The sequence below is a fragment of the Rousettus aegyptiacus genome, unplaced genomic scaffold, assembly GCF_014176215.1.
Source record: "Rousettus aegyptiacus isolate mRouAeg1 unplaced genomic scaffold, mRouAeg1.p scaffold_m13_p_15, whole genome shotgun sequence".
NCBI lineage: Eukaryota > Metazoa > Chordata > Mammalia > Chiroptera > Pteropodidae > Rousettus > Rousettus aegyptiacus.
Genome location: NW_023416290.1, coordinates 30,770,618 through 30,798,596, shown reverse-complemented (window position 1 = coordinate 30,798,596; position 27,979 = coordinate 30,770,618). Strand labels below are relative to the sequence as shown.

The 27,979-nt window shown below is 38.9% G+C and overlaps 1 protein-coding gene across 1 annotated transcript in view; it reads right to left on the bottom strand.

Moving 5' to 3' along the window:
• Positions 1-13,780: 13,780 nt before the first annotated feature.
• The window catches only part of SDC2 (syndecan 2), a 101,962-nt gene continuing 87,763 nt past the window's right edge, over positions 13,781-27,979 (bottom strand). Inside the window, exons 3-5 of the mRNA XM_016125457.2 lie at positions 22,530-22,663; positions 16,784-16,919; positions 13,781-15,845 (exon numbers count right to left, since the gene is read on the bottom strand). Coding sequence (XP_015980943.1) covers positions 15,682-15,845; positions 16,784-16,919; positions 22,530-22,663 — 434 coding nt within the window. The 3' untranslated portion in view covers positions 13,781-15,681. The remainder of the gene's footprint in view (positions 15,846-16,783; positions 16,920-22,529; positions 22,664-27,979) is intronic.

Genomic DNA, 27,979 nt, shown 5'->3' with positions numbered 1-27,979 from the left:
TTAAAAAAGAAGAAGAAAAAGGAGAAGAGAAAGACTAAAGAATTGAAAACCTATTCGAATAAATAATGGTGGAAAACTTTCCTAACCTGGCAAAGGAAATAGACATACAAATTCAGGAAGCACTGAGAGTCCCAAACAAGATGAACACACCAAGACATATCATAATTAAAATGCCAAGGTTTAAAGACAAAGAGAGAATCTTAAAATTAGCAAGAAAACCCAGTTATCTGTAAGGGAGCTACTATAAGACTGTCAGCTGATTTCTCAAGCCAGAAACTTTGTAGGCCAGAAGGACTGGCACAAAATATTCCAAGTGACGAAAAGTAAGGACCTGCAACCAAGATTATTCTACCAGGCAGAGCTATCATTCAGAACTGAATGACAGATAAAGAGCTTCCCAGACAAGAAAAAGCTAAAGGAGTTCATCAGCACCAAATTAGGATTACAAGAAATGTTAAAGGGACTTCTTTAAGAAGAAAAAAAGGGGCAGGGAAAATACATAAATATGAATAATAAAATGACAATAACTGTATAACTATCACCAATCACTTTAAATGTAAATGAACTAAATGCACCAACCAAAAGACATAGGGTGACTGAATGGATTAGAGACTTTTACATATGCATAATAAAAATTATAAGGAGTAATTAAAGAATTATAAGCAGAATAATGATATCTCTCATCCCAGTTTCAGGACAAGGCTATGATATTTCCATAGTGGCTAAAGAGTGTTCTAAGACAGAGGTCCCCAATCTTTTTGCACCAAGGACTGGTTCTTCTTATGGCCTGATGATCTGAGGTAAAGCTGAGGCAGTGATGCTAGCGCTGGGGAGTGGCTGCAAATACAGATGCAGCTTTGCTCGCTAGCCTGCCACTCTCCTTCTGATGTGCAGCCTGGTTCCTAATGGGCCATCGACCAGCACTGGTCTGTGGCCCAGGGGTTGGGGACCCTTGTTCTAAGGGATTGTTTCAGTCAAACACCTCAGTGTCTTAAAACAGTAATTTGTTCTTCTAGACCAGGTTTGGCTGGCCACTCTGCTTCAATCTGCAAAAAATCTCAGCTTAATTCCTTGCTGTAGATTAGGCTCAGATCTACTTCATGTATGTTCATTCTGGGGACCAGGATATAGGGGAAGACCTTTCTAAGGAGGTTTCTTTTTATCCTTTTTGGTTGCAGTGGATTATCCAGGGCATCTTCTTCCCACGGCAATGACAGTAGCCCCAAAGGGCAGTCAGAAATCATGATGCCTCTTAAAGCTTAGGCTCAGAACAGGTACAAACTGATGCCCACCCACATCGTTTGGCCAAAACAAGTTGAATCCAAAGCCAAGAGATATGGAAGTACACTATGCCTCTAGTGAGAACCCCTATAAACTCGTTTGTAAAGAGTGTAGATAGAGGGAGAGGTGGAAAATTGGAATCAACAATTCAACATACCATAGAGGTCATTTTTACTCAGTACAGTTGACCTTTGAACAACACAGATTTGAACTGCGTTAGTTTAATTATATACTGTTTTTTTTTTTTTCACTTGACCAAAGTTTAATAGACCCATATGGTTCAAATCCATGTTGTTTCAAGGGTCAACTTGGTAGTTGGGAATCCACATACATGAAGGACCAACTGTAGTTAGACACAGGTTTTTGACTGTGCCAAAGGTCAGTCCCCCTAACCCCCAAGTTCTTCAAAGGGCTACTGTACTTAGAAGCTACATGATATGATAAAATATCAGTTATGGAGCCTGACGGGCTATCATTTAATAAATCTGTGGCCTTCCACAAGTTATGTCAAGTTCTCCAGATATCAGTTTTCTCACCTCTAAAATCTAAATTGATACCTCCCACCTTATGAGTGATTACAGGAAATACATGTGATACTGTCCATGGGCCTTGCACTTTGGGCATCAAGGTTAGTTAGGGCCACTCTGCTAGTCACAGCTAGTATGCTATGCCTCTATTAATAAGAACTATGAGGAGGATGATCAATGGTTGGACTTTGGTACTGCAAAGTCACCACAGTGGAGAGATACAAAAATCCAGTAGAGCCCAGAATACAGCATTCTTTTAAGATGCCTACTAATGTCCCCTCTTCTGACAACTACTCTATTTGTCTTTGGGGAAGGTGTGTCTTCCAGAAGAAAGGCCAGCCATTTGCTAATATGTGTTTGGTCTGACAGTTCTTTTACACATCAGCTTCATTCATTGGCAGCTTGAATTTTGGGTTCATGAATAAGAGGGGTATTTATGCCAGAAGAGTCTAGGAGCAAGCCGAGCAGGAGGCAAATGGAAAAAGTATTTCTTGACATTGCTTTAGAGTTGTTTCCCTGAGTCTGCAGCTGCTGCTCTGTCCACATGGCTTCCCTTTGCTGAAGGGTTATGCCAAAGACAATATCCAAAATACTCTTATTTATCTTCTCAGATTGAGGCCAACTGGGCCAACATTACAAAGTTCTTGAAACCAAGCCTCTTGAGTCCCACAGCAATGCTTTTTTCCTTATTGGTATAAATTAGATAGGCAAAGGCTAAGCTGCTGTATAAAAGACACCACAAAATATAATGGCTCCAATAATATTTACATTAATTTCTCTTTCATATAGTTTAGAAATGGGCAAGCAGCCTAGAATGGTTTGGAGGTTGTGGTACATGTAAACATCTAGAAATCCAGGTTTCTTCCATCTTCTTGCTCCACCATTCCTAAGTAGCCCTTGTCAATGGAGAGTTCTTGAGAAAGAAATAAGCTTTAATACTTTCTCCTATGTATCTAGAATAGTATAGCTTTGTACCATCCTTGGAATAATGGAGAGAGATAAGAGTTACTTAAATCACTTTCTGTAATACTTAACTCTCTTAAGAACCCCAGTTGAAAGAGGCTGCTAGAGTGTTATTATCCCATAGTTGAAGCTGGACTCCAGCAACATATTTGAACATTCCAATCTATAGGGAGAGAGGCAGAGGAAGTGGGAGAAAGGAGATTCTTTAAAAATTACAACCTGGGAGTTGTATGTATCTCTTCTGCTCACACCTGATTTCCAGAACAAAGTTTCATAGCCAAATCTACTCACAAAAGTGCTGAGGAAAGTAGTTTGTAGTGTGGTAGCCATATGCACAGCTAAAACTTTTGGATATTCTATTACTAAGAGAAAGAAGGATGGAATAAACAGGGAAGTGATTATCAGTCTCTGTCATCTTTGACTATTACTTATTAGACAGTAAGTTTTATGAGAGCAGGAACTGTGTTTCATTGACTAAGGACAAATAAGTATTTATTTTAGCATAGTATCTAGTATATAGAAGACCCTTAATAACTTTGATTGAATTCCACTTATTTATTTTACATTAAGATAATCCAGAGGAGTGTCTTAAATTATAATTTTCAAAAGACCCAGGGATCAAACACAGCAGGTCCCCAAATAATGTTGTTTGATCGAACATCGTTTTATTAAAACCTTCATGAGATACCATAGGAGCTTAACTCTTGTTTATATTAATTAGTCTATGGTAAAATAGATTTCATCATACATCACTTTGCCACAGTTCTAAGAACCTATCAATGACGTTAAGAGGGCTTACTGTACTCGATGAATAATTATTTAATGTGTTCTTCCTTTTAATGGGGAGGGTGGTTAGTAATCTTGATTTGTTCTAAGATAAGTTTCTTTCCATTAGCTTTAATTATTGATTACTTTGACTTTCTAAATCTCCAGGATTAATTTATGCACTTTCATAAACCGGCAGAAGAAAACAACTCTCCTCAACTGGAATACAAAGGGCACAGTTAGGATGTGAAGATTATATGGAATAAAGGAAATGGTATTTGTAAAAAGCACTTAAAATGGTGACTGGCACATAGAGAATACTATATAAGTGTCATAGGTGATAGAAACTAGCTGATGGTGATAGATGATGAATAGATAATGATAGACAGACAGAGAGACAGACAGATGACAGATAGGTAGATGAGAGATAGATAGATAGATAGATAGATAGATAGATAGATAGATAGATAGATAGATAGATAGATAATAGATGCCAAGAAAGAAGAAAGGAAAGCAGAAAGGGAGGGAAGGAGGGAGAGAGGGAGGGAAGAAGGGACTGCAATTAGAAACGAGTTGATATTTTCTTCCTTATTCATGAGTAGATTATAACATTTTCTAAAGACAGAACAGTCACTAGGCCTCCATGGAAGGAGGTGTCTCACCAAAGACCTAAAGATTCATTCCTTTGCTTGGCCAAGCCTGGATGCATTTTGCCTACTACTCGTGCTACAGTCAAGCTAAATGATTACTGATCTCTTTGGGAACACTAAAATGACAAGCAAAAATGGACGAGCAGCTAGAGAAAGGGCCTAACTCTGAAGGAGGCAGGTGCCATAGCAAGAAACTCTAAGGATATCTTATGGGGTTCTCAGACCTAGTCTTTTGGGTCATTCTGCATTTTTGGTATAATCTAGCACACAGAATACTTCAGGATAGGAAACGTCCTGGGCATCTTTCTGGTTTCGGTATAGGTGTTTATGATAGATGCATGGTTTTGTCCGCCATGTATCCATTCTCGCTTTTTCTGGTAACAGCACTTTGTGCCCTCCTAGGGATCCTCTGTTCTCCTTTTTCACATGATTCTTGTATAGCTGTGCTCACCTCCCACCAGACCAGGAATGACAACTCAGTGTATGCTATCTTCTTGACCATGTGATTGGTTTATGAAATCACAGATGAAGGAAAATGGAAGGTGTGTATTTGAAAACACCTTTCCTAGCCCTAGAAAGGTCATATGTGGTGAAAAAATGTAGTCAAACCAAAGAGGAAGGCAGAGTTGAGCAGACACCAGACGGAGAGTACTGATACCATTTAAACCCCACAATCCAGTTGTCCTTAAGCTAGATTTGTTCCTTTCAGCTACATGCACCAATAAACTCCCTTTTTTATTTAAGCTTATTTGAGTTAGTTTCTACCATTTGCTTTCAAGAGAGTCCTGCTTTACAGAGTGCCTGACTTGGTCTGGCTATCCTAGCAGCTCCTTAATCACTATGGCTAAGATTGCTGAGGACCTATAACAGCTCTTACAGTTACGTTCCAGTGGTTCAGAAAATTGCTCCGGGTTCCACTTTGTACCTTCCACTCTAAACTCTCTTGCTCTGGTTTCTTATCTCTACTTCTGTCCTGTGGTTTGGCACTTGGGTCTCTTTGGATTGACACTTCATGGTACATTGAGCTTGGGCTTCTATTTCAGGTATCGTCCTGAGCATAATTTCTCCAAAAGCCCTGGGCTGTACCCTTTTTATCCCATAGGCCAGTGTCTCCAACCTTTAGGCCAGACTTCACTCCATAAGCAAGAACCACTGAGCCTTTTTGACTCTTCAGTGGCCCTTGAAGCAAATCTTCCAGGTCCTTTTAATGCATGTTCACTTTCTTTTGGTGTTGTTGCCGTAGGCTTTAATTTATGTTACTCAGAAAACCCAAAGGTCAAAACTCCCTCTGTAGTCCACCAAGATATTCAGATAACTTTCCCCAGATTTGGCAATAGGAATTTTTGGTGGGAAAAGATAAGAAAAAATAAGCTTTTATTAAATGGTTAGTCATTCAAACAAGGAAGAACTAAAACCCACATTACATAAAAAGACTTTCAGCCTTGTAGGAGTATGTCCTTTTTATGGGCTCAATTGTGTCTCCTCAAAATTCACATGTTGAAGTTCTAACTCCCAGTACCTTAGAATGTATTTGGAAATGGAATCTTTAAAGAGGTAACTAAGTTAAAATTAGGTCATTAGGGTAAGCCCTAATCCAATACGACAGGTGTCCTTACTAGAAGAAGAGAGTAGGACGCAAATACGTAGAGGGAATATAATGTGAACACAAAAGGAGATGACAGCCATCTACAGCCAAGGAGAGAGGCCTCAGAAGAAACAAGACCTGCAGACACCTTGATCTTGAACTTTTAGCCTCTGGAATTGTGAGAAAATAAATATCTGTTTTTTAAGCCATTCAGTCTCTGATACTTTGTTGTGGTAGCCCTTGCAAACTAATATAGTCCCCTATCACTTATTAGCAAACTGGCATCTCTCCTCACCAAATCCTTTGACAACTAGAAATTCTTCCTGGCTTTTTCTCTCAAAAAATACCCACAAAAAAGAAACCCATGGCATTTGTGGAATTACTACTAAACACTTTCTTATTCAGCCAGTAACTAAAGGATGGATCTGGGGTCTCAGTCATTGGTGAGAGAGGAGGTTATTGGTGATGCACCAGTATTCTTCTCCTCCAGAATCAATTTCGGCCCCTCTTCCTCTTTCCTCCCTCGTTTCTCCTTCCTGAACAATTTATTCAAAAGTCATTAGATGGAGCTGAGCAAGTGTGTATGTTTGTGTATGGAGGGTAGGGGTGGGGTAGAAGCCAGAACAGTGTGCTGAAGCCTGAGTGAGAGGAGGTGGGAGTCCACAAAAGGGCTGAGCCTAGCACAGGATAGCCTGGCCCTAGACCAGTGAGGAAGGAAGGCGTTTATGTAGATGGGCAGCCTGGTGTGAGGAATTGAAAGCTTAGCAGAGTGAGGTGATTTTCCATGTCGAAAGGGACCCTGTGTGGTATGTCATAGCCAGAGCAGGGTAAAGAGTGTGTCCCTTCCCAGCAGGGATGAAGCGAAATGTAAGACACTGAAGTCTGAGAGAATGAGGAAGACGTCCACATGACAGGTGGCTCAACATAGTGTCGGAAGATACGAGGGGTAATGAAGGCATCCATATTTGGTGGGGGGCTGCTGGCATGATATGTTAAATCCCCAATAGGGTGAAGATGATGCCCACATATAAGGGTTGGGTGGAGTGAGGGGGCAGAGCTTAAGCTGGGTCAATAGGACATTTACTTGGTAGGTCAGCCAAGTGTGGAATGTTGAAGCCTAAATGGTGTAAGAAGTGCCGATGGGAGATTGGTTATAGAGATGGATTGATTAGATAAGTAAATATATTCAGGACAATGAGCATGGTGTCTCCTCGTTAGAGAAGGAAATTACAAATATAGGAAAACTAGAATGAACCCTGTGGTGTTGGGTTAGAATTGGAGATGACACTGTGAACACACAACTTTTTAGATAGAGGATGAATGGATGGATGGATGGACGAATGGATAGATAGATTAGATAAATGATGATAGATAGATAGATAGATGATAGATAGACAGAGAAAAGATAAAAATGAAAGTGTACACATACATATATGCACATTCCCTACCTTTGTGCAGAGATCTGGGAGCAGTGATACTCCCATAGCACGGAGCATACTGTGAGTGCCTAGATTTTGATTTCTAAACACCATTTTCCACTGAATGATACCAGGGATCCTTGGAGATAAATGGCTGATTTCATATCAGTCGCTAGGGAAAGTACAAGACAAGCCCGAAACCTCTTTTTGTACTGGAAAGATCAAAGAATTTATAGACAAGTCACATCAAAGGACACAGAAGCCAGCTTGAAGGGACTCCCACTAGCCAAATATAAAATAGCGTAAGCATGAAAATAAATATAGTAAGAGATGATAACCTATTAAATAAAATCGAAATGTATGGTTCTATATAGATGTAAACAAACAAACAAACAACAAACTGAAAGTATGAGAAACAATAGTATGATAAGATATTTACATAGTCTTAAAGTACATTCCCACAAAATACTTACTAATTACCAAGGGAAAGATGCCTGGGTGGTAGATGCTGCCTTAGTCAATGGTCAATGTTAATATCATAAAAATGGGACAAATCTAAATCTTATGCTACCTGATGGGATGCAATGAAAAGAATACAACATTGGTTCTTTAATATTTCTGCCAAAGATGCATAGACTGATTCTAATCATGAAAACACATCAAAGAAATCTAAATGGAGGAACAATTCTACAAAATGACTATCCTTTAATCTCCACAAATGTCAAGGTCATAAAAGTCAGAACAGATTGACAAATATTCCCTATCAAAGGAGAGTAGGAAGACATGACTTGAAAACTCAACACATTAATCCAGACTGGATCCTTCATCTAAAGGATATTGTTGGGGAAACTTGAAGGAGGTCTGAGGATTAGGTGGTAGCGATGTGTCATTGTTAATTTCCTGACTGTGGTAATGTGAGAGAATGTCTTTTTCGTAGGAAATATACGCTAAAATGTCTGGATGTAATGGAGCATCATGTCAGCAATTTACTCTCATATGCTTTAGAAAAGAATAACTAATCATTTGCACGGCAACTTTCCTGTAAATTCAGGGTCATTTCCAAATTTAAAAAAAAATAAAAAATAAAAAACGTCGGATGCAGGACAACTAGCCCAGTCTCTTCTACAAATCTGTATCATGAAAAAAGGGGTAGATGCAAAGAGGCTTATGGGACATCACAAGCAGATGATAACATAGTCCTGTGTGAGATTCAAGTTTAAATGAACAGTGATAAAGCACATTTTAGAGACAATTGGATAATGCAAATGTGGTTTATTATTAGATGAGGTAAAATGTGTTGAAATAGAAATTCAGAGGTCATTGACCAGAAAAAAAAGAGGTAATAGAACAGTAGCAGTAGTATGTGTCATGTGATCTTATTCTGTGGAGAAAAAAGGAGAAATACAAATACAAAAAGTTCTAATTTTAGCACTGGTACTCAATGAGTAGCAGGAATACTTTTTTATTCTCTTATTTTTCTTGTCTTTTATATTCTAATATACAACAATGTACATGCCTGTTTCTGTAGCAGCAAAAGATGATTTTTAAAGTAAAATTTAAATTAAAAAATTAGGAGAAAAGAGTCAATGGGGTCAGTATTCACAACCTTGAATAATGCACATTTTTATCAGCTAGGACACGTCAATGATACAGAAGATATCTAGGCAAAGTCCCTGAAGCCTCTCCTTGTCTCTGGCTTAAGGTCACGAACTCCGCTATATGTTTCTGAGAGGTGCCTAAGGGGTATACATGGCTTTATCATTTCATTTTAACACCATATAGAAATGTCTGTTATCTTACCTGTAAAGTGAGACTAATACTCTGTCTCAGAAGATTATTGAGAGTATTAATGAGTTAATATATTTGGAAAGTGTTGAATAAATTATTAATAGATATCAACAGCACCTCATTTATACAAATACGAAATTTGTGATTAACTCAATTTTTTGATTCATAAAGAGAATGAAGGAAAGATATAGCCTACTAATCCAGATTGGAACATGGTATTTATTTTATATTGTACCTTCTGTATGCTAGGCACTATTCTAAGTGCTTTACAAATAACAAAATATCAATCATCATAATAAGCCAATAGAATGGCTAATCCTATTACCTTCCCCATTTTATAGATGAAGGAAGTGAGCCACAGAGAGGTTAATAAACTTGTGTAAATTTACACAGCCAGTGAGAGACAGGGATGGAATTAGAACTAGGTCGTCCAAATTCTTAACCTCAGCCCATGCTGCCACTCTTACTGCCACATAACCAAGTACAGAAAAGAACTGCAATTTATGTCCCAGTTGCTTTCCAAAGTTTATTTGTAAGCTCATGTTTCAAGTTCTAATGCATTTCTCACCAAAAAAAAAATATTGCAAATTAGGTTTGGTTCCAGGCCAACCTATTTAAACAGGTTTTTAACTCATGACATTGCTGATTCAGAACAGCTGTGGTCTCAAGACCAGCGTACCTGAGCAGCGGACGGTGAACAGGTTCCATCTTCCTATCCAATTCCAATTCAGGTACTTGTGGCTGTATAGCCTGCTGTCTAGAGAAGACTTATGAGGTTGGCCTTAATAGGAGAGCATCCTAGGATCAGTTAATGATGTCTGCTATAATGGAGAAGTAGGAAGAGAGGCCCCAGAGCCAGGCATTTGCAATCTCTGCCCCAGACCCTTTAAACCCTGACACTAAACTGTAAGCTACAGTTTGTGACCTTGTTTCTGAACACTTCTCAACCTTGAGGCCTGAGGAGCCCAGGGACAGGGCAAGAATTCTGAGACCAAAGAAGAGAGGCAGAAAGAAACTGCTCAGCTCAAAGTTTCCATGAGGATGTGGGAGGGCCTGGGGAAATCAGTGGCTAGGACTCCTCTGATGGGGTGACAACTATTCAGAATTTTGGATAACTTGTAAGTTGAGTATACCTGTGTCAGCAGTGCTGGCCAAACCTTTCCTCACACTCAAAAATATTACCCCAATGATTCACATGCCAACAAACATAAGGGAGGCAAGGTTTTAACATCATCTACTCTTGTGGCATTTCGAGAAGTTGTCAGCATGGTTAAAATGACTCATTCAGGGTCACACAGTGAGATCAGAACAGCAGTCATGAGTTATATATAAAAGCAATGTCAAAGTAGAATGAAAATGAGTACATATAACCCAGCATGATGATCCCACAAACCACCCACTTACGTGCAGGACTATTAAATAAGGATTGGGATGGGTGGATCCTCACTCATTCTGCTGAGGTTTCCAGAGAGCGTCATTAGAATGCAAAACGGACTCTGCATAGGGTTTGCTGAGGACTTATTTCTCAAGATAATCTAGAAAAAAAATTATATAAAGCTAAAAGTGAGTCCCAAGCTCAGTTGCATTTGAGAGAGTACTATAGCCCAGCAGGCCCAAAAATGTTATGTCAGCTTTCAAAGGCATTTCACAGTTGCTGCAAAAGCACCATTGGAATAAATCCAAGTGGCTTTAGAAGCAGCCCAGCCCCTTAGACATGGATGACACTGCCAGGAGCAAAATAAAAAAGGGCCATTGCCTAGCTTGGCATCTGGGTCCTGCAGCTGCCAAATCATATCCATTAACCATGCCAAAGTAATCCACAGAGAAATTCCCAGTAAGAGGCCCAGTGGTTCAGCAAGCTAGAAAATTGCCTGTGATCTAGGCAAGTAATGGGTTCCTGTTCTCCAGTGTCTGCTGAGATTGCCAAGTACTGGAGGCAAGTCAGTAGAAATATTTCAGTTCCTGTCTTCTTGTTCATAAAATGGGCACTGCATTCATTGTGTGTGTGTGTGTGTGTGTGTGTGTGTGAGAGAGAGAGAGAGAGAGAGAGAGAGAGAGAGAGAGAGAGAGAGAGAGAAACAGAGAAACAGAGAAGGCACGGAAAGGCAATGATAAAATAAATAAAAAAATTTTTCCCACATTGCGCATTGTTCAGAAGACAGGGTTAACATGATTAAATGAACTAAAAAGAGGGGTGGAAATACAAAAGACTCTGGCCATTTCCCAATCTCGTATCCCAGAATAACAGTAAACTGTGACACAAGGTTTGAAATCCTACCTTGAAGGAAAAGCATGCCTATTCTGCTAGGGAGAAAAAAGTAAAGCCAAAGCTCAGGAAAGTTGGCCAAACCAGGCAGAAGCTCTTCTCCCACCTGTGCATCTGCCTTAGGCTTTTCTTCTTTTCGGACTGTTGCAAGAAAACAGATGGCTACAGAAGCATGAATTTTAAATTTATGAATGGAAATTTGAACAGATGTTAGCAATCAAGATGGCATATAAGAATTTTTTTCATACCATGTTTACAGCCCAGCCTTCTTCACATAAATGGAAAAGAGGGTCATAAAAAGGGTAGTTTTTGATCTCGGGACAGCATGGATCCGGCATAGTGATTATGTGGCACAAAAACGGAAATATTGGAAGAACAAAGGAAGAAAACACTAATAAATTCCCTGTATAAATGTTAAATATTTATCTACAAAATGATAAAATGTATCTGCAAGTATACCATTAACCCATCAGAGTACTTTCTGTATTTTAAGAAGGCAAAGTTCAAGCCTAAGGTTTTAACAAATATCTGTGAACACCTACTTACTTGAATTGTTTAGACTTTTGACATGATAGAGATTGTTTTGTTTTGTTTGGCTGAAGGTCTCAGGCATATGGCGCCCTACTAAATTTCGGAGAGGAATTAAGTAAGAAGTTGGTAAGAGAGATCTAGTGATGTGTGCATGCGTTAATCATCAAATCCTGGGGACTGGGCGAGGTACTAAGGGCAGGTGGGCAGTGACAAATGCATCCAACCTGATCTGCGTCCTCAACACACTTAGAACTGAAGTCAAAAGCAGATACATATAACACAAGGCTGGAACAAGGTATATGTTGAAGTAATAGGAGTGAAGAGAAAGAAGTGAGGTTGTTGGGGACTGGATAATGACAGTGGTCCCTGATATCCTAAGTAGGGAGAATCTAGAACTTGTGCCCATCTGGGAGAAGAGTATCACCTAGAATTTATTAGCAAATCCTGTTGGCTATACCTTTAAAATATGAGGTGGTCATAAGGTCTGGAAACACTAAGGTCAGTGCCCCTAACGCCCAAGTTCTTCAAAGGGCTACTGTACTTAGAAGCTGCATGATATGATAAAATATCAGTTATGGAGCCTGACAGACTATCATTTACTAGATCTGTGGCCTTCTGCAAGTTATCTACCCTTTTTAAAGTTTTCTATGGCAGCTAAATCTAGGTCCCTGGAAATGGACAAATCTCAAATTTTACTATCGTCATAAACTATTAGCACTTTAAGAAAAACCTTAGTGATTACTCAATGCAGACTATTCCATTTGTCATCTAGCTTGATGAACTTTAATTGGAAACCTCTTAGGGTCTCATCGTTGTCTGCCAGAAGCTTAGAAATTCAAGTCCTAGACTATGTAACGTAATGTCGCTGCCTCTTTAAACCAAATGTATTAGATTTTTCTACCACCCCAATATATAATTATAATAAAGCTGTAAAGAAGATCTTATTTATAAAATTGATCTTGCAACATTTTTAGTTTTATATTTTTGCTAGTTCAAAATTTTTCTTTAAGGTTTCAAAATGTATAAGATAGTGAAGAGATAAGCTCCTAAAAACTGTTATTTTTGCACCTGTTTTAGTAGGAACCACCACCATTTGTAGAACAGTTTAGCTCTTTAAGGCAACCAGAGTAAGGCAATTATGTTCTTATTTAGCTTAGTCTCCTAAATAATACTATATCCGTAATGAGCAAGTGCATTTTGTCTAATTTTCAAAAAAAGAAGTGCATTACCAAAATACCAATTCACTAAACATTTGATCTGAAACTATTAACTTTTAACATTAACAGATGGTAATTTCTGAAAACTTGTCCAACCTAAATTTGATTTTATTAATCAGGTTCTAATACTGAAGTTTAGATACTATGCACTTGCAGTTTCAAAAAACACGAGCTCATCCCATTTCCCATCATACGCTAAAAAAAATGGGACAGTTTGAATATTGCGGTCTCTCAAACACAAAGCCAAATTCATACAAAGGAAATCATTTACATGTAGTTAAGGAAACAGGAAAATTTCACATTGGCTTTAACATTTGTAGTTGACCAAAATTTTCCCAAACTCGGTAATCATAACTAACACTTTTTATAGCACTATTTACTGAATCTTAAAAGCAAAATAAAAGTAGGCAGAAAACATACAGTTGAAGAAAACTGGATGTCAGTCTATACAATGACTTTTTTACTTTCAGCATGACAGACTTTATTTTGGCACTTTAACAAATATTTTGCTTTACAGCAGTGACAAAATATTTGCCAGAAATTTTCTTTACCTGGCATGGGTATTCCAAGCAGTTGTTGTTCTACGAACTAAATTTCACTATGCTTTGTACTGTTAGAGGTATGCCCACTACATTCTTAATCTCTGTAACTGAGGGGCATCATGCAGCTTTAGAAGGTACTATCACTTCCTTTTAATCACTCTGAAGTAGAATAATTCTGTAAGTGATGGGGCAGGAATCTGAGAATTAAGGCCATTAAAAATTTAAGTAAACACTGTTCCAAGTGTTGCTTTAATTTTTTTTTTTTTTAATGAGTTCTATGGCTATTCCAGGAACTGTTCTCTAAATGAAATATTCATACTTTATCAAAAGTAAACTATATGTTGGAAAGGTGGCGATTTTTGCTGTCTTCTTCCTACTTTGGTGGCTCACAATTTAAAACAAAATTAATGGTAAAAGAGAAAAAGGAAATGTTCAGTTAGAAAGGAGTACCCAGGCAGGGTACCCTCACACTCCCATCTCCTCCTTGGGCATCACTCACTGCTTGCCAGCGAATTCAATACTAAGCAGTGAGGCCCTCCTTTTAATGCATTGAGCCTCCCTGCCCGCCTCTCCTTCCCTGTAGTGTGAACTGTGGAATCCCCTCTATTAGTTCTTCAGTTAAGCTTCAGGAGAGATTTGGAGCACAGTTTCAAAGGTAAATCGACCTATAAAATTAAACCTTATAGATACTGACACCAGGAAAGCCCCTCTTTAGTTCTTTGGAACTTATAGCCCTAAAAGTTGTTTGTAAAAGCAGACATCTGTCTCAATATTGCTGTCACCTCTCCTATAAAGGTTGCAGACTTTACAATTCCCGCCCTGGCACTTTCCCAATATCTAAAGCCCAACATACATAGGACCACACATTCAGATTTCCTCTGGCCAATTTGGAGTGAATCTGTAACAGCCTCAATGATGAGCTCTTTGGTTTTGATTTACAGGCACTGTGAAACACTCAGAAATCAAACCCATGTCATCCTTGAGAGCAGACGGTCATTAGCAAAGGGGAGATGTACATTTGATCGAAATGTACAAAATTTATAACAGTGACATTTTCAATATTAGGCCACATGATTTATTCAGTAGTTTTTATGTTCCCAAATTACAATTTATGTCTATTCGTAAGACTACAAAAGTTACCATTAGAATTGTCTGTGCTTATAAAATACCCACTTTTTTTTAACTGTCATATATACTCATTAACACCAGTCTGTGACGAGTTACATAGAATCATAGGCACTTCAAAGGCTTAAAAAGACGTTTACAACTTAAATGCATTTTTAAGAACAAAAACTGATTTTTCCTTAAACCCCTACTCGTACCTTCAAATTGCAAGAAATTAACAAAAACAGTGGCCAAAGGAATCTGCAGCAACTTCTTAAAATACTGTTAGCGTCTTTGGGTTTGCTGAGGCTTGTCAGTAACTCACATCAAATCCTCCCAAAAGAAGATTTGATTAGATACATATGACTAAACAGTTTTCTGGTAACAATCCAATTTTACACATTAATTTGCTGTTGCAAATCTGCCTGAAGCTATAGGTAATGAAAAACAAAGTAAGTGTAAAATGGATAGTCTGACACTTAAAAATTTATACAAAGTGGAGGTTAAAGTTTACATATTTGAAAATCACATATACACTAAATTACCATTATCTGAATTATCCAAAGACAAATTGCACCGTAACAGCTACAAAAGGCATAGAGTTTTGTTTTGTTTTCCAGGGACAAGAGAGGAGAGCAGAGAAGAAGAGAAGAACAACAGATAAATTAACAAAGATCAACTTGGTAAAGTTAATCTGAGACATGCTGATACAAAATAAACAGCTTTTCATCTTCGAACCATTGAATAAAAACAATCACTTCATAATTGCGCGTAAAGGTTTAAACTGATTCCATGAGCATTGAGAATTTTCATAACATAATATTTTGCCACTGCTACTCACAGAACACGCAGATGTTAAGTTTTAATTTTATGTTGTTCTAAAGAAATACATGAAAAGTTTTAAATACAATGGGATTTTATCATTAAAGTGCCAGAATGGCTCTTTAATGAAAAAAACAAAAACAAAGATCTTCATTATTCTATGCAAAAGCTTTATTTTTAAAAGTTCAGTGATCTCACAAATAGAGACACTAAGTGGGAGTTTCACGCATAAAACTCCTTGGTAGGTGCCTTCTGATAAGCAGCACTGGATGGTTTGCGCTCTCCAAGGTCATAACTTCCTTCATCCTTCTTTCTCATGCGATACACCAACAGCAGGATGAGGAAAATTGCAAAGAGAAAGCCGATAACTCCACCAGCAATGACAGCTGAAACACACCAAAAGGGAGATTACTTTTAGAAAGGATTCAACAGTTGCAGAAATAGCTTTGTCAAACCCAATCTATTTACAATACTTTTATAAAAGTCTTAATTTAACACCTCCTCCCAAAATTTAAAGCTGGATTCAATGAAGCAACCAGGCAATTGTGCAAATCTGACACTCCTCAGAAAGTTACAATACTTTCTTTGATTGATATTAATAATACCATCCAAAAGCCTAAATAAGAAAAATCTGGCTGTGAGTTCAACTAATTCCATACTTTAAAATTTTTTAGTCTTTTCACACTTTATAGTTTAATTTGCTAATTGCTTTTTCAATGAAAACACAAAACATGATATAACTGACTTAAATTTAAGACTAACTAAATAGGAAAAAAGCATGCAAATTTTTTTTCTAGACTTGGGAGTTGGGATTATCCTTTCAAGGATTAAGTGTTCTTAAATCTTGCAAATCTTCCCCCTTTAAAATCAAATATTAATACTTTCATCAGGTAAGTTACACTTAGAGAACATCCTTAATATGCCTTGGGTGTTATTTGTGTCAACTGTCTTCCCTCTGAAGAACTTTTCCTTCTCTTAAATTTATTTTAAAGTCAGAATGGCTTGGAACAAGACTGGTTGATTTTCACATTCTCCTACCCCCCACATCCAGTTGTTCTGGACAAATTCAGATCTTGACTGCCCCCACGCCCCACTCCCCCAAATGGCTGGCCAAGGGGTGGGCTGGCCAAGCAGACAGAAAATAGAGACAACACTTCCCTAACTCCCGCCTCTCATTCTGGAATGAGATCCCCCGGCCCCTAGACTGCTTTCATTAGAAAAGTGATATCCAGCAAGCTTTGCCTGCATCTCCCAATCTCACTTAGATAAACACAGAGGCCTATTTAAGGACCCTTTCACCTGACTCCTACACTAGGCTACTCACCTGCCAGGACTTCTGTTCTTTTAAAGAGATTGTCTGGGTGCTTCTCAGTATACACATTTGGACCCTCTTCAGCTGGTTCCACTTTTCTTTCTGAGTCAGAGAGGTGAACTTTCTCCTTATCAATTTCTTCAGGTGACTGGTATGGACAAAGGGAAAGGTTGTAAAGATTTTTGTATAATGTGCTAAAAAGAATAGAAAAGTGTATTTCAAAGTTTTTTTTTTCCAAACAACAAATTTAGGAAATAACTAGAATAATCATCAGTTTGTGTGATGAGGGGTGAGTCTTATGATAAACCTATGTAATTTATGGTTTTATACAATACCCATCACGTGTACAGGCAAGATGGACAGTGAGTTCATAATAAGCCTAAATAACATGGTTAGATTGTTTTAGTTGGCATAGCATAAGATCTCTTTCTCACCACTCCTCTGACTTCAGGATTCCATTTCTCTCTGTCTGCTTGAACCCAGAAACACTGTCCCAACCCTCCTTACTCCTTCATCTCTTTGCTACACTGGGCACCGTGACAACAGCTTCCTTTTAATCATTCCCTCTAGGTGTTCTCCAGTGGTTCTTCCTGATCCCACTGTATAGGGAGCAGGCCCCCACACTTACTCTGTAACCCTCCCCTTTCGTTAGCACTCTTTCACCTTCAGAAACCCCTAAATTGGAGTTTCAGGGGACCTGGGTTCTATAAGTAGCTCCTGTGTGACCCTGATCAAGTCACACACTTTTCTGGACCTCAGTTTCTTTAACCAATGAAGGATACTCTCAGGCTCCTGGGTAGTCTATAATTCCCTAATATAAATTTAACAACATAACTCAGCATCATTACCATCTACCCAGCAGCCTATAGGACACTGCCCTTTGCCATGGCAACAAATCAGATCAACTCTCTCTTCTGTTCCATTAATGGTACCAACAATTCTTTTGGCCCCCAAAGTGATTGTTTTTGCACATTCCAAACAGTATCACAATCCTGACAATCTTCCTTTCCCCAATCTCTCAATCTGAGTCCCTTTCTTTGGAGTCTCATTTCCATGGCCTTGTTGAGGTCTTTATCACATCACAGCCAAGCACTTTTCTTATAGCAACTTCATAAGTGTGGCAGTTTCCAGTCTGGCCCCCGGCCCAACCCCCAGCAGGAAACCCTACAGGCCATTTCTACTTGTACTTATTTACCAAGATTGATCTTAAAATCTGTACCCTGATTCCTGCATTTCACCTAACTCCAACCCAAATTTTTCATTTCTTTCATTGTTCATTTGTCCTTGACAAAGCCCTCCCTTGTCTTTAACCTCTCAAAAGTCCCCTGTATTATAGTCTACCACACCAGCACATAAATCATCTGCTGGTTTTGTAATATCCAGTTCCAACACTGGCCATCTTGTGTGAGTCACCTGCAGTCACAATAAAACTTGAAAGTTTTAAAAATAAATAAAAAAAGGCAAGCCCTACCACTAGACATTCTGTTTCAGTTGGTCTGCGATGGGGAAGCTACCATTGATTTTTGTTGTTGTTTTTAAAAGCTCTCCACATAATTCTATGGTTTGAGACCCACTAGATTAGAGAAATTCAGTTCAAATGTATTGCCTATTCTCGATGAGCCTTAAGTTCTTGTTGGTCAACACCACTAATGACAAACTGTCAACTGCATTGGGCTATTACTGTAGACAATAATCCCATTAGTTCTACTATTCTTTCCCAGAACAGCCAACCATCTTTATTAGGACTCTAAGCTGTAGCCCAGTTAAGTAACTGATTGCTTTATGAAGGCCAGAGTTCATCCAATATAGCAGCCTGCTACCCGTAGATGGTTAAATAACATAAGAAAAGATCTCACCTCCCTGGGGTATCTTAAAACCACAGGCATTTCTGGAAAGGACTATAAGCTAGAACAGGTGGATCCATTTTAACTCCAGAGTATATAAGGTCAATGGGGCCTGGCCTCAGTGAACAGAGCACTAGCTTTTCACTGAAGATGGTATGTAATAAAGAGTGATACAGTGTCTTACCTTCCCAAGTTGCAGGAAACCCTGTACTGACTGAAACCTCAACATGCTGTGACTTTCAAAAAGCAGAGACCATGGAAAAATTACCATTTCACAGCTGTACACAATGTCCCCCAAATTCTACTATCCTCTTGCATTATTGTGAGAGAAATTATGAAAGGTCTTCCCAGGCCTTAATGCACCAAAGTAAAGCAGAAGAGGGAAGCTTAGTGGTAGTATTTATTCTGCTTGAGTTTTCTCCATTCTTCTCATGAAAATTGCATCACTAATTGGCTGCCTGACTGAAGGACAGACAACTGAACAGATAAGAGGATGGATTATCTGGGTACTAATCAGAAACCTTTTTATTGCTTGTTAGCGCTGCTACTACAGGTTAGGAAAGGGAAGAGAAAACTCAAAAAGGTGGATTCCCAGGTTTGTGGCTAGGGAAGAAGGTAGGCGCATTCTGGAGGCAAGTAAAATGGACATACTATGATATTAGAGACTGAGTTTAACTTAACCACCCCTCTTATGATGAAGTGATTTCCCCTCAGGTGTTTTGAGTCCCTAAAATCATTTGAGAGAGGTTACACTTCAATTCCCCCTAACTCAGCTTCCAATCCAGCAGCCAGGAAGCAGCTTGCATCCCACAGGTCTGAGTGTGGGGACAAGAGGTCTCTAAGAGCTGGGGTCACTGTGCACTCAGAGGAATGGTCCATCAGTGCACAGCCTCCTGGTGCTCTGGAACATGCATTCTTTAAACTGAAAAGTTTTATTGTATGGAAGCAGGGGCCTGACTAAGAAGAATTCTTTCCAGAGTAGAGAACGAATCTGAAATACCTTAACTCTAGTATATATGTGAAAAATGAAAGTACGAAAAGGCAGCAGAGATGATTAAATGAAGCCAATTAAAGAGTTGTCACATACATGTCTGGTTGTTTAAATGTCATGGGAATGTAATGGAAGTTAAAAATTAAGAGCAATGCTCTGCATGAATAAATAACTGTTCTTTTTATTTTTTTTGTCACATAAATTTACAACAAACTGGATAGACTATCTATAACGGTGACATTAATGCCACTTTGAGACCCATTCAAAAGTAAAGTCTACATTAATGGTATCCTAGAGGCAATGTTTAATTTAGCTGTGCCATGTAACTACAAAATAGGAAATGTAATCACTATTATTAATATTCATTATCAATATTATCAATTATCAGTACTTAGAACAGTATTTGACACATAATGAGTAATACTCAAATCTATTAATGAAATTTTATTATTACATTGAACAAAAATGATACTAGGAATATAAATATATTACAATATTTGGAGATCGTAAATTTCTGAGCTCATGTGCCAAATATCTACCTTCTTTACCTTGATATGACACAATTACTTCCTTAAAGCCATTTTGAACAACTTAACTCAATTTTTAATCCATTGCTGTGAACTGACCACAACTCTACATTAGATTAGGTTTGTTTTAGGATACTACTTTTTATCACTGAAATCCAAAACTGTTACCTCTAGCAAGTGAGCCCCAATGGTCACTAACTTAAAGAGATTCGGTCGTGACAAACAGTCAAATAAAAATGTGGTACAGCCAAATGCATCTTTAGCAGCCATACTGGATAATTATGGCCATATGATCTGAGGTGGTCAGCCACCCTACCATCAACTGCACCTGTTACTTTTCTTGTCTCCCCTCATTCTTCTTTCTTTTATTCGGTCAACTAAATACACTTATGGAGCAGCTACCATGCGTGGACTGGCTCATGCCATGCATGTCTGCCTCAGTACTCACAGGGCTTCTCTTTTCTTCCCTATCACCTGGCCTGTGAAGTCAGTCAGCTACTAACAGTTAACTGACCCTTCTTACTCCTACTGAGAATACTCCAGTTTAGAGAGGGTTGACCTGGCTCCTGCGTATCTGCAGACACCAATCCAGCTGTGCCATTCACCATTCTCTTCACAGACACTGGGAGGACAGAGGAAGGACGGTGGTGAGGGAGAGTTGTCGGGGAGGGCACTGGAGGACAAAGGCACTCTGGTGAGATCACAAAAATAAAAGGCAGGAAGCCTGCCTGTGTTCCTGCCTGCAGAGAGGCACATCTTACTCCAGAGAATGCCTGTCATTACCTTCATGACACAACCTTCCACATCCTATCTGCTACTGAAGCTTGGCAGCATCTCATTTCTAACCAAAAAGAGATATGTATGTTTCTTAGTTTCCAGTATGCTCCCCTGGACTGTCTACAAAGTCTACCGCTAAAGTTATTACACATGCTCATCTGGTGAGTTCTCTAGGTCTCAAGTGCTCTAACCAAACTCAGTTAAGGCTCACAGAGTGTTCACCAGGTCATAGGGGCGACATTACCCACCCTCATATTTAATTTCCTCAATGATCCATGAGGAGTGGGCTCAGAGAAGCTCAGAAACTTGACCAGATCCAGGGTTTGAATAACTTAGGCCTTCTTCAGACTTTAATATTCATTTTCCAACTTACACAGCTTACCTAGAAGTGGGTGGTCAGCTAATTGCCATATAATGTTAAGGCCAAAATTACACATCTCATGGATTTCATAAGCTAGTAGTTTTGCTCTAAGGCCCAAAGCATTGTTTCTTACTAAGTCAGCTCTCAAAATGAATATAGAAAGATGTACTCGGATTCGTTATTATAACTGAAAGAGGTCAGAGTTCATACACCACTGATGGTGGGCAGTAGGGACTTTAAGAAAAACATATTATGACCAGTATCTGGAATCTCTCATTCAATAACCTATTTCATCTTCAGTTCAAAATGGTTTTAACTCAGAGCAAATTCTTTAAGAAATGAAAACAAATTTTCTTGGCTTGAGCAAAATAAATGGAAACGGTTTTGCTTCTTAACTTGTCTGTGTGTTCCTTAAGGAGGAGCACCCTTATAGATGTCTAACTAATGTACTGTATACTTGAACCTAACTTAAAACAAATTTATTTATTTATTTTTTTAAAAAAGGAGCACTCTGTAAAGAATATTCGTATATAAGCTAGGCCTGAGTGATAAAAGTGGTAGGTAGAATGAGCTGCAAAGCCATGAAAAGACATGGAGGAATCTCAAATGCATATCACTAGATGACTGAAGCCAGTGTGAAAGGCTATACACTGTATGATTCCAACTATATGATGTTCTGGAAAAGGTACTACTATGGAGACAGTAAAAAGATCAGTAGTTGCCAGGGGCTCTGGGGACATGAAGGAGGGATGAAAAGACAGAGTAGAGAAAACTTTCAGGCAGTAAAACTGTTCTGCATGATTCCATAATGATGGGTGCATGTCATTATACATTCTTCAGAACCCACAGAATGACAACACCAGGAGTGAAACCTAACATAAACTATGGACTCTGGGTGATAATGACATGTCAATGTAGGTTCTTTGATTATAACAAATGTACCACTCTGGTGCGGGGTGTTGACATCGGGGGAGGCTGTGCATATGTGGGGGAAGGGGTACATGGGAACTCTCTGTACTTTCCATTCAATTTTGCTGTGAACCTAAAACTGCTCTAAAAAACAAAGTCTATTTAACACACAAAAAAGTAGGTGGGTAAATGTCAAAACATTAAGACTAAGAGTCATTTAAATAATATAATGAAAAAACCATTTGTCCTTATATATTTTTAAATGAAGTCTCTTAAAAGAACCATTCTGGATAATTAAATAAAGGAACATTGATAGTAACCTGATAATGAGATGAAAAACAAAACGCACCTTTGTCTGAGCAGGTACCTTGTTCTGTATCTTCAGGGTCGTGGTTTCTGCTTTCGGAGCAGCACTAGTGAACGACATCTTTGGAAGTGGTCGAGATGTTGTCAGCTCAGGACTCTCTATATCCTCATCAGCTCCTAAAAAAAAGAAGCAAAGATGAGCTGAGGACATGAATCAAGATGCAGATTTTCACATTATCAGACAACACTGTCTAAGGCAGACAATGACAAAGCCATGTTCTTTCAAAATACCTGCTAATCGAGAATTCAGTGCTATAGGCATAAAAAATAAAAAAATAAGGGATTGTAAGCTGACAAGGTCCTTGCAATCTGTGAGGTCAACCAAGAGCTGCCTTGCCTAAAATAAATGAATGAATAAATAGATAGATAGATAGATAAACAAATAAATAAATAAAAAGGATTCAGCAGTCTTCATTGCAACGAAGATGTAATTTCAAAGTAGATATGTGAGTAGCCTTGCAATTTTTAAAAATACTTTTATTATCTTGTACACTCTGAAGTAGCTCTTCTTTCATCTGCAATGTTCAATCTCTCCTGCTCGATGAGATTTCTTCCCTTCTACATGCTACAGTTTCTATTTTAAAACATAAAGCAAGTGAAAAAGGAAGACTCTCCCATGGCTGACCCCGTATCTGATGGAGCTGCTGCTCCCCTTTTCTAGTGCCGCTGTGGGTTCTCACTGGCTCATTTCCTCACCATGTACTCTAGTACCTAGTCAGATTTTCCTTGTCATCACACTACTGGTACTATTTTGTTAAGTGGGTACACAATGTCCTTCATATTGCTAGATCCAATGGCATTTCCTAGAGTGGTCCTCATTTATGGAACCTCCCTGCACCACTGGACACCTGTCAACCATTATCTCCTTCTTGATACACTGTCTGGATTTCTATGACTCTGACTTCATGGTTTTCCCCTCATCTCTCTGGCTATTTCTCAATCTTCTTTGCAGGGTCACTCTCTTCTACCTGGACACAAAATATCAAGAATTCCTTAAGATTTGGCTCTATGCTTCTTATTATTCTACATTTTTGATCTTACCCACGTCCATGACTTCAATTACCACCTCCATATAAATGAAACCTAAGCTTATATATTAGCTTATACCACTCCTCGGAAATTCAGACCTATATATCCACTGGCCTACTTGGCATTTTCACTGGAATGACTCGAAGGTACTATACATCTCTAACATGTCCCAAACAGAAATCATCATTGTCCTCCCTCCCCCCAGTAAGCCTGGTGTTACCCTACACTAAATGGATCCCTCCATTTCCTATAAACCACAACTCTGACTTCCTCTTCCTTACCACCATCAAACCCATCACCCAGTTGTATTGATTGTACCTTCTTAACACCTCTCCACTCTAACACCATTCTGCAGTTCCAAGGCCACCATCCCAACCCAAGCCACTGTAATCCTTCCATGAACCAACATAACTACCCTCTTCCCAATAGCCTTTCAGCCCACTGTCCATAAATTGGCTGTGACCCCATCATCTTCCTTCTTAAAACTATGGCAATGGCTCTCCACTGCTTTTGAGATGAATAGAAAATGCCTAAGGCCCATCCTTGCCTACCTTTCCAGCTTCCTTGAGCAACATTTTCCCTGTTGTCCCCTATGGTCCAGCCGTGGTCCCCTCATCTTGTGCCAGAAGGCAAGCCTTGTTAATTCCTCACCTCTGGACCTCAGCACAAAAGTCATTCCTTAGGGAAGGCTTGCCTTCCACATAAGGTCAGAGTCTTCCGTTAAATGCATTTTTAGAACCACCTTTCTTATCCTAATTGCATTTAGCACAAGTTTGTAATTATGCATTTATCTGTATAACTATTGAATAAAGTCTCTGCTACTGGATTGGAGGCTCTATAAGGCCAAGGGATTGCATCTGGTCTGTTCCCTGAGTGCCTAACAGAGTCCCTAACATATGCAGGCTCTGATCTACTATTTGTTCAACAAGTGACTAACCACCAACTGCCATCTGAGCACTTTTTATTTTTTTTTACCTTTAACCACAATAACATTTGAGAATTTCTGACATTCAAATACAACATTCTTTTTAAATTGATCATTTGTCAAATTTGTAACAACTCAAATAAACTCAAACTCTATAGCTCAACTAACCTGTTTCCTCAGACAGGAACAAAGGATGAAATACCTCCAAATTCCTCCTCACAGAATCATGTAAATGACATAATTGGTTTGAAAAGTAAGAGGTAACATGATGGAAACAATACAATAGCTAAGACTACAGTTCATTTTTTAATATTTTAATAATCAACTGTCTCCTTTAATTCAGCATGTACACTCATTATACAGAGAAGAAAGGGCAGGGTAAATATCGGAATAAATACAGGATTTGGCATTAAACAAACTAACAAACTTAGTACTGGTTTTGGCATTTAATAGCTCTGCGATCTAAGGCAAGTAATGTTTGAGTCTTAGTTTCTTCATCTGTAAAATGAGGAAAATCATAACTAACTCCCAGAGGTGCGAATGTGATATATATTTGAAAGCATTCTATAATGTTATGTAAATATGTCATTAATAATGATGGCTCCAGAAATACACTGCTCTTTTCTATCAGCCTACTTGGTTTTCCTTCAAACTTTTACATATAATATGCTTGATTTACTCCTACAATGAATCATTTTCTTACAAAAAAAATTTCAACAAGAAATAAAATAATTTCCAATTAAGGACTTTCAAGAGCCCCTTGGTTCACAATAGTTACAAATATGAATCACCAGACTAGGGATGTGGAGAATCTGTTGTGAGAGAAGAAAATTCCCTGAAGCCAGAGCTCCTGAAGTTAGAGACAGAGGAATGGTCTGCCTGCCGCAGGCAGTTCTCCAGCCGTATTTATTACCTTTAGTAAAAAGACTGGCCCTCTTGCCCAAACCAGAAATCCAGGAACCCAGATGACCACATTTTCCTCATCCCTGACTTTCAGTTCTTCTGTCCTTTCTGCCTGAGACATCCGGGCTACCCTGGATCCCAGAGCCTGCTCCCATCTGGGAAATTCCTGCTGACACTATCTTGGCCAGATCAGCTTCTTCATTGTGGAGCAATTTCTTTCTCTATGTTCCCACTGTTCACTGAATCTCTTCTTTTTTAGAAAATAGCATTTTGTTCTACTTATAAAAAGATTATATGTCAACAAAAAAAATACATTTTCACAGACGAGATTTCAAAACATGTAAATACAGAAAGGAATAAATAAAATTATTCTATGACCAGAGAAAGCATTGTTAAGATTTTTATTTACTGATATTGATGTGTTCCTAGCACCTGGAATGGTATCTGTTCCCCCATGTGGTAGGTGTTTATAAAAACTTATTGAATAAATGAATAAACATCTTTTGTATCTTCTCATCTCAGTTTTTCATTTCTGACAGAACAGTTGCACTCTCTGAGGACTCTCCTGAGTTCTCAGAGTATTCCTTTTTAATAGTACTCTCTTCTAGTTTCACCATGAAAACATCGTCCTATCTCTCCAAATGTAATACATTTTTTTCTGTAAGTTCTCTTCTCTCTATTTCTGTCCTCTCCACATTTTGGAGTGTGGGGAGGTCTCTATTTTTTTTTTTTTTTTTTTTTTTAGAAATTTTTCCATAAATGCCTGGGGAGCCTTGGTGGTCTTCTCACCACCAAATGGGAAACAACAAAAAGCTGACCAGAAGCTTGGCGCACGCAGGAGAGATCTGGTGAATGTGGATGTCATCAGCTTAGACGGAGCTGTGTGTCTGGCTGACAAGTTCCCAATGCCAGTATTACAGAGTTGTTTCCTTAGAGTTGATCCAGTTCCCCAGAGAGGGTAAAGGCCAGAACTGACTGGGAGAAGGTAACTGGGAACAGCTCAGCATTAAATAACTCATTCCAAGAACTTGCTCTCCCTGTTTTCAATATCGTACCTCTAGCTCCATCTGTGCTTGGTACACCTCTAGCCCAACGACCCTCTGTTTTATCCTCTCCAGATAATAAGCCTCCAGTTTTCTTCTGAGATTGGGAGCAAGAATCCCTCTGCTGCATTATGGTGGGAAGAAATCAGGGAATGTACTTGCTTTTAAAATAAACTTGCAACCAATCATCCTGAGTTTAGTAGCACTTTCACCTTCTGCCTAGTGCCACCAGTTTCTGAGCCCCAACGGGACTCTGCTCTGTTCAGTGGGTTGTTTCTTGGTTCCTTGAGGACAGAGACCAAATCTTTCTTATCCCTGTGTCCCAAGAAATTGGCATAGTGTCTGGCAAACAGCAAATGCCTTTGAAATGTTTAAGTGAATGGCTTAAGTTTTCCTATTTGCTAATGCCTATTTGAGTCCACATATATAGCACAGCCCCATCTCCTCACATAGGAAGCATCCCCTGGAACTTTGGCCATTTTCTCCAGTCCATTTGCTTTCCCACTGGATAACTTGATAGAAGTGAAGACAAAGGTAACACTGGCCAATGCCCTAAGGTTACCCAGTTTCTAGCTGAGATTGGCCATTATCGAGGCAGTGTCTCCTAATTCTAGAGTGGGGTTTTACGACACACGGAGGCAGTGCAGCAAAGCAGTGAAAGAGAACACACTCTCCAGTCCACCTCCCTGCTCTCTATCCCAGTTCCATTACTCTCTAATAGTGTGATCTGAGGCAAGCTACGTAATCTCTCTGTGCCTCAGGTTTTTTCACATGAAAAAGGGAGACAGTAATAGAGCTGTCTTTATACAGATGTTAAAAAGATAGGAACAGCACCTGACACACAGTAAGTGCTTTGCAATCTTTAGTTACAACTTCTACTACCTTTAAGCTGAAAATTAACATCCTCTGTGCAGTGCAAGGAGCTTTCCAAGGTTCCGAATGACTCACTTCTTTGCAACAATGATCTACCCAAGACTGGAGCCAAGGCAGCCGCAATAGCAGCATACATTTAAGCCCCAACTTAATCTATCTGGTGAGTGGGTTTAGGATTTCAAATGACCCACTCCAAACCCTTTTCATCTGGAGGGGAGGAGAGGAGATCGGCAAAGGGACAGGACTATGTACCTTCTTTTTTATAATAAACTTAAGGATATTCTTGGCAGAAATCAGCAAAATGATTTGGACAATAGCTATAGGTCTCTAACAACTCTTAGATTCTAAGACATGTGAAATGGGGACAAAAAAGTATCCATATTTATTATTTCTTGGGACATTTTGAAGAAGACTGTTACAAAGCACTTTTGAGGTGTTAAAGAAAAAAAAGAGGTGCCATGAGTGAAAGATATTAATAGAGTTGTGGGCTATGGAGAACCAGTCTTTTCACACTCAATCTGCGTGTGCGATATATATCACTCTCCCGAGAATAACTAGGGCTATTTTTGCATTAGGATTGTACTGTAAGCTCACTGTTACTAGGTCAGCCACCACCTCTTGTTTTTCTCAGACTTGCCATTTTCTAACTTAAAGCGCTCA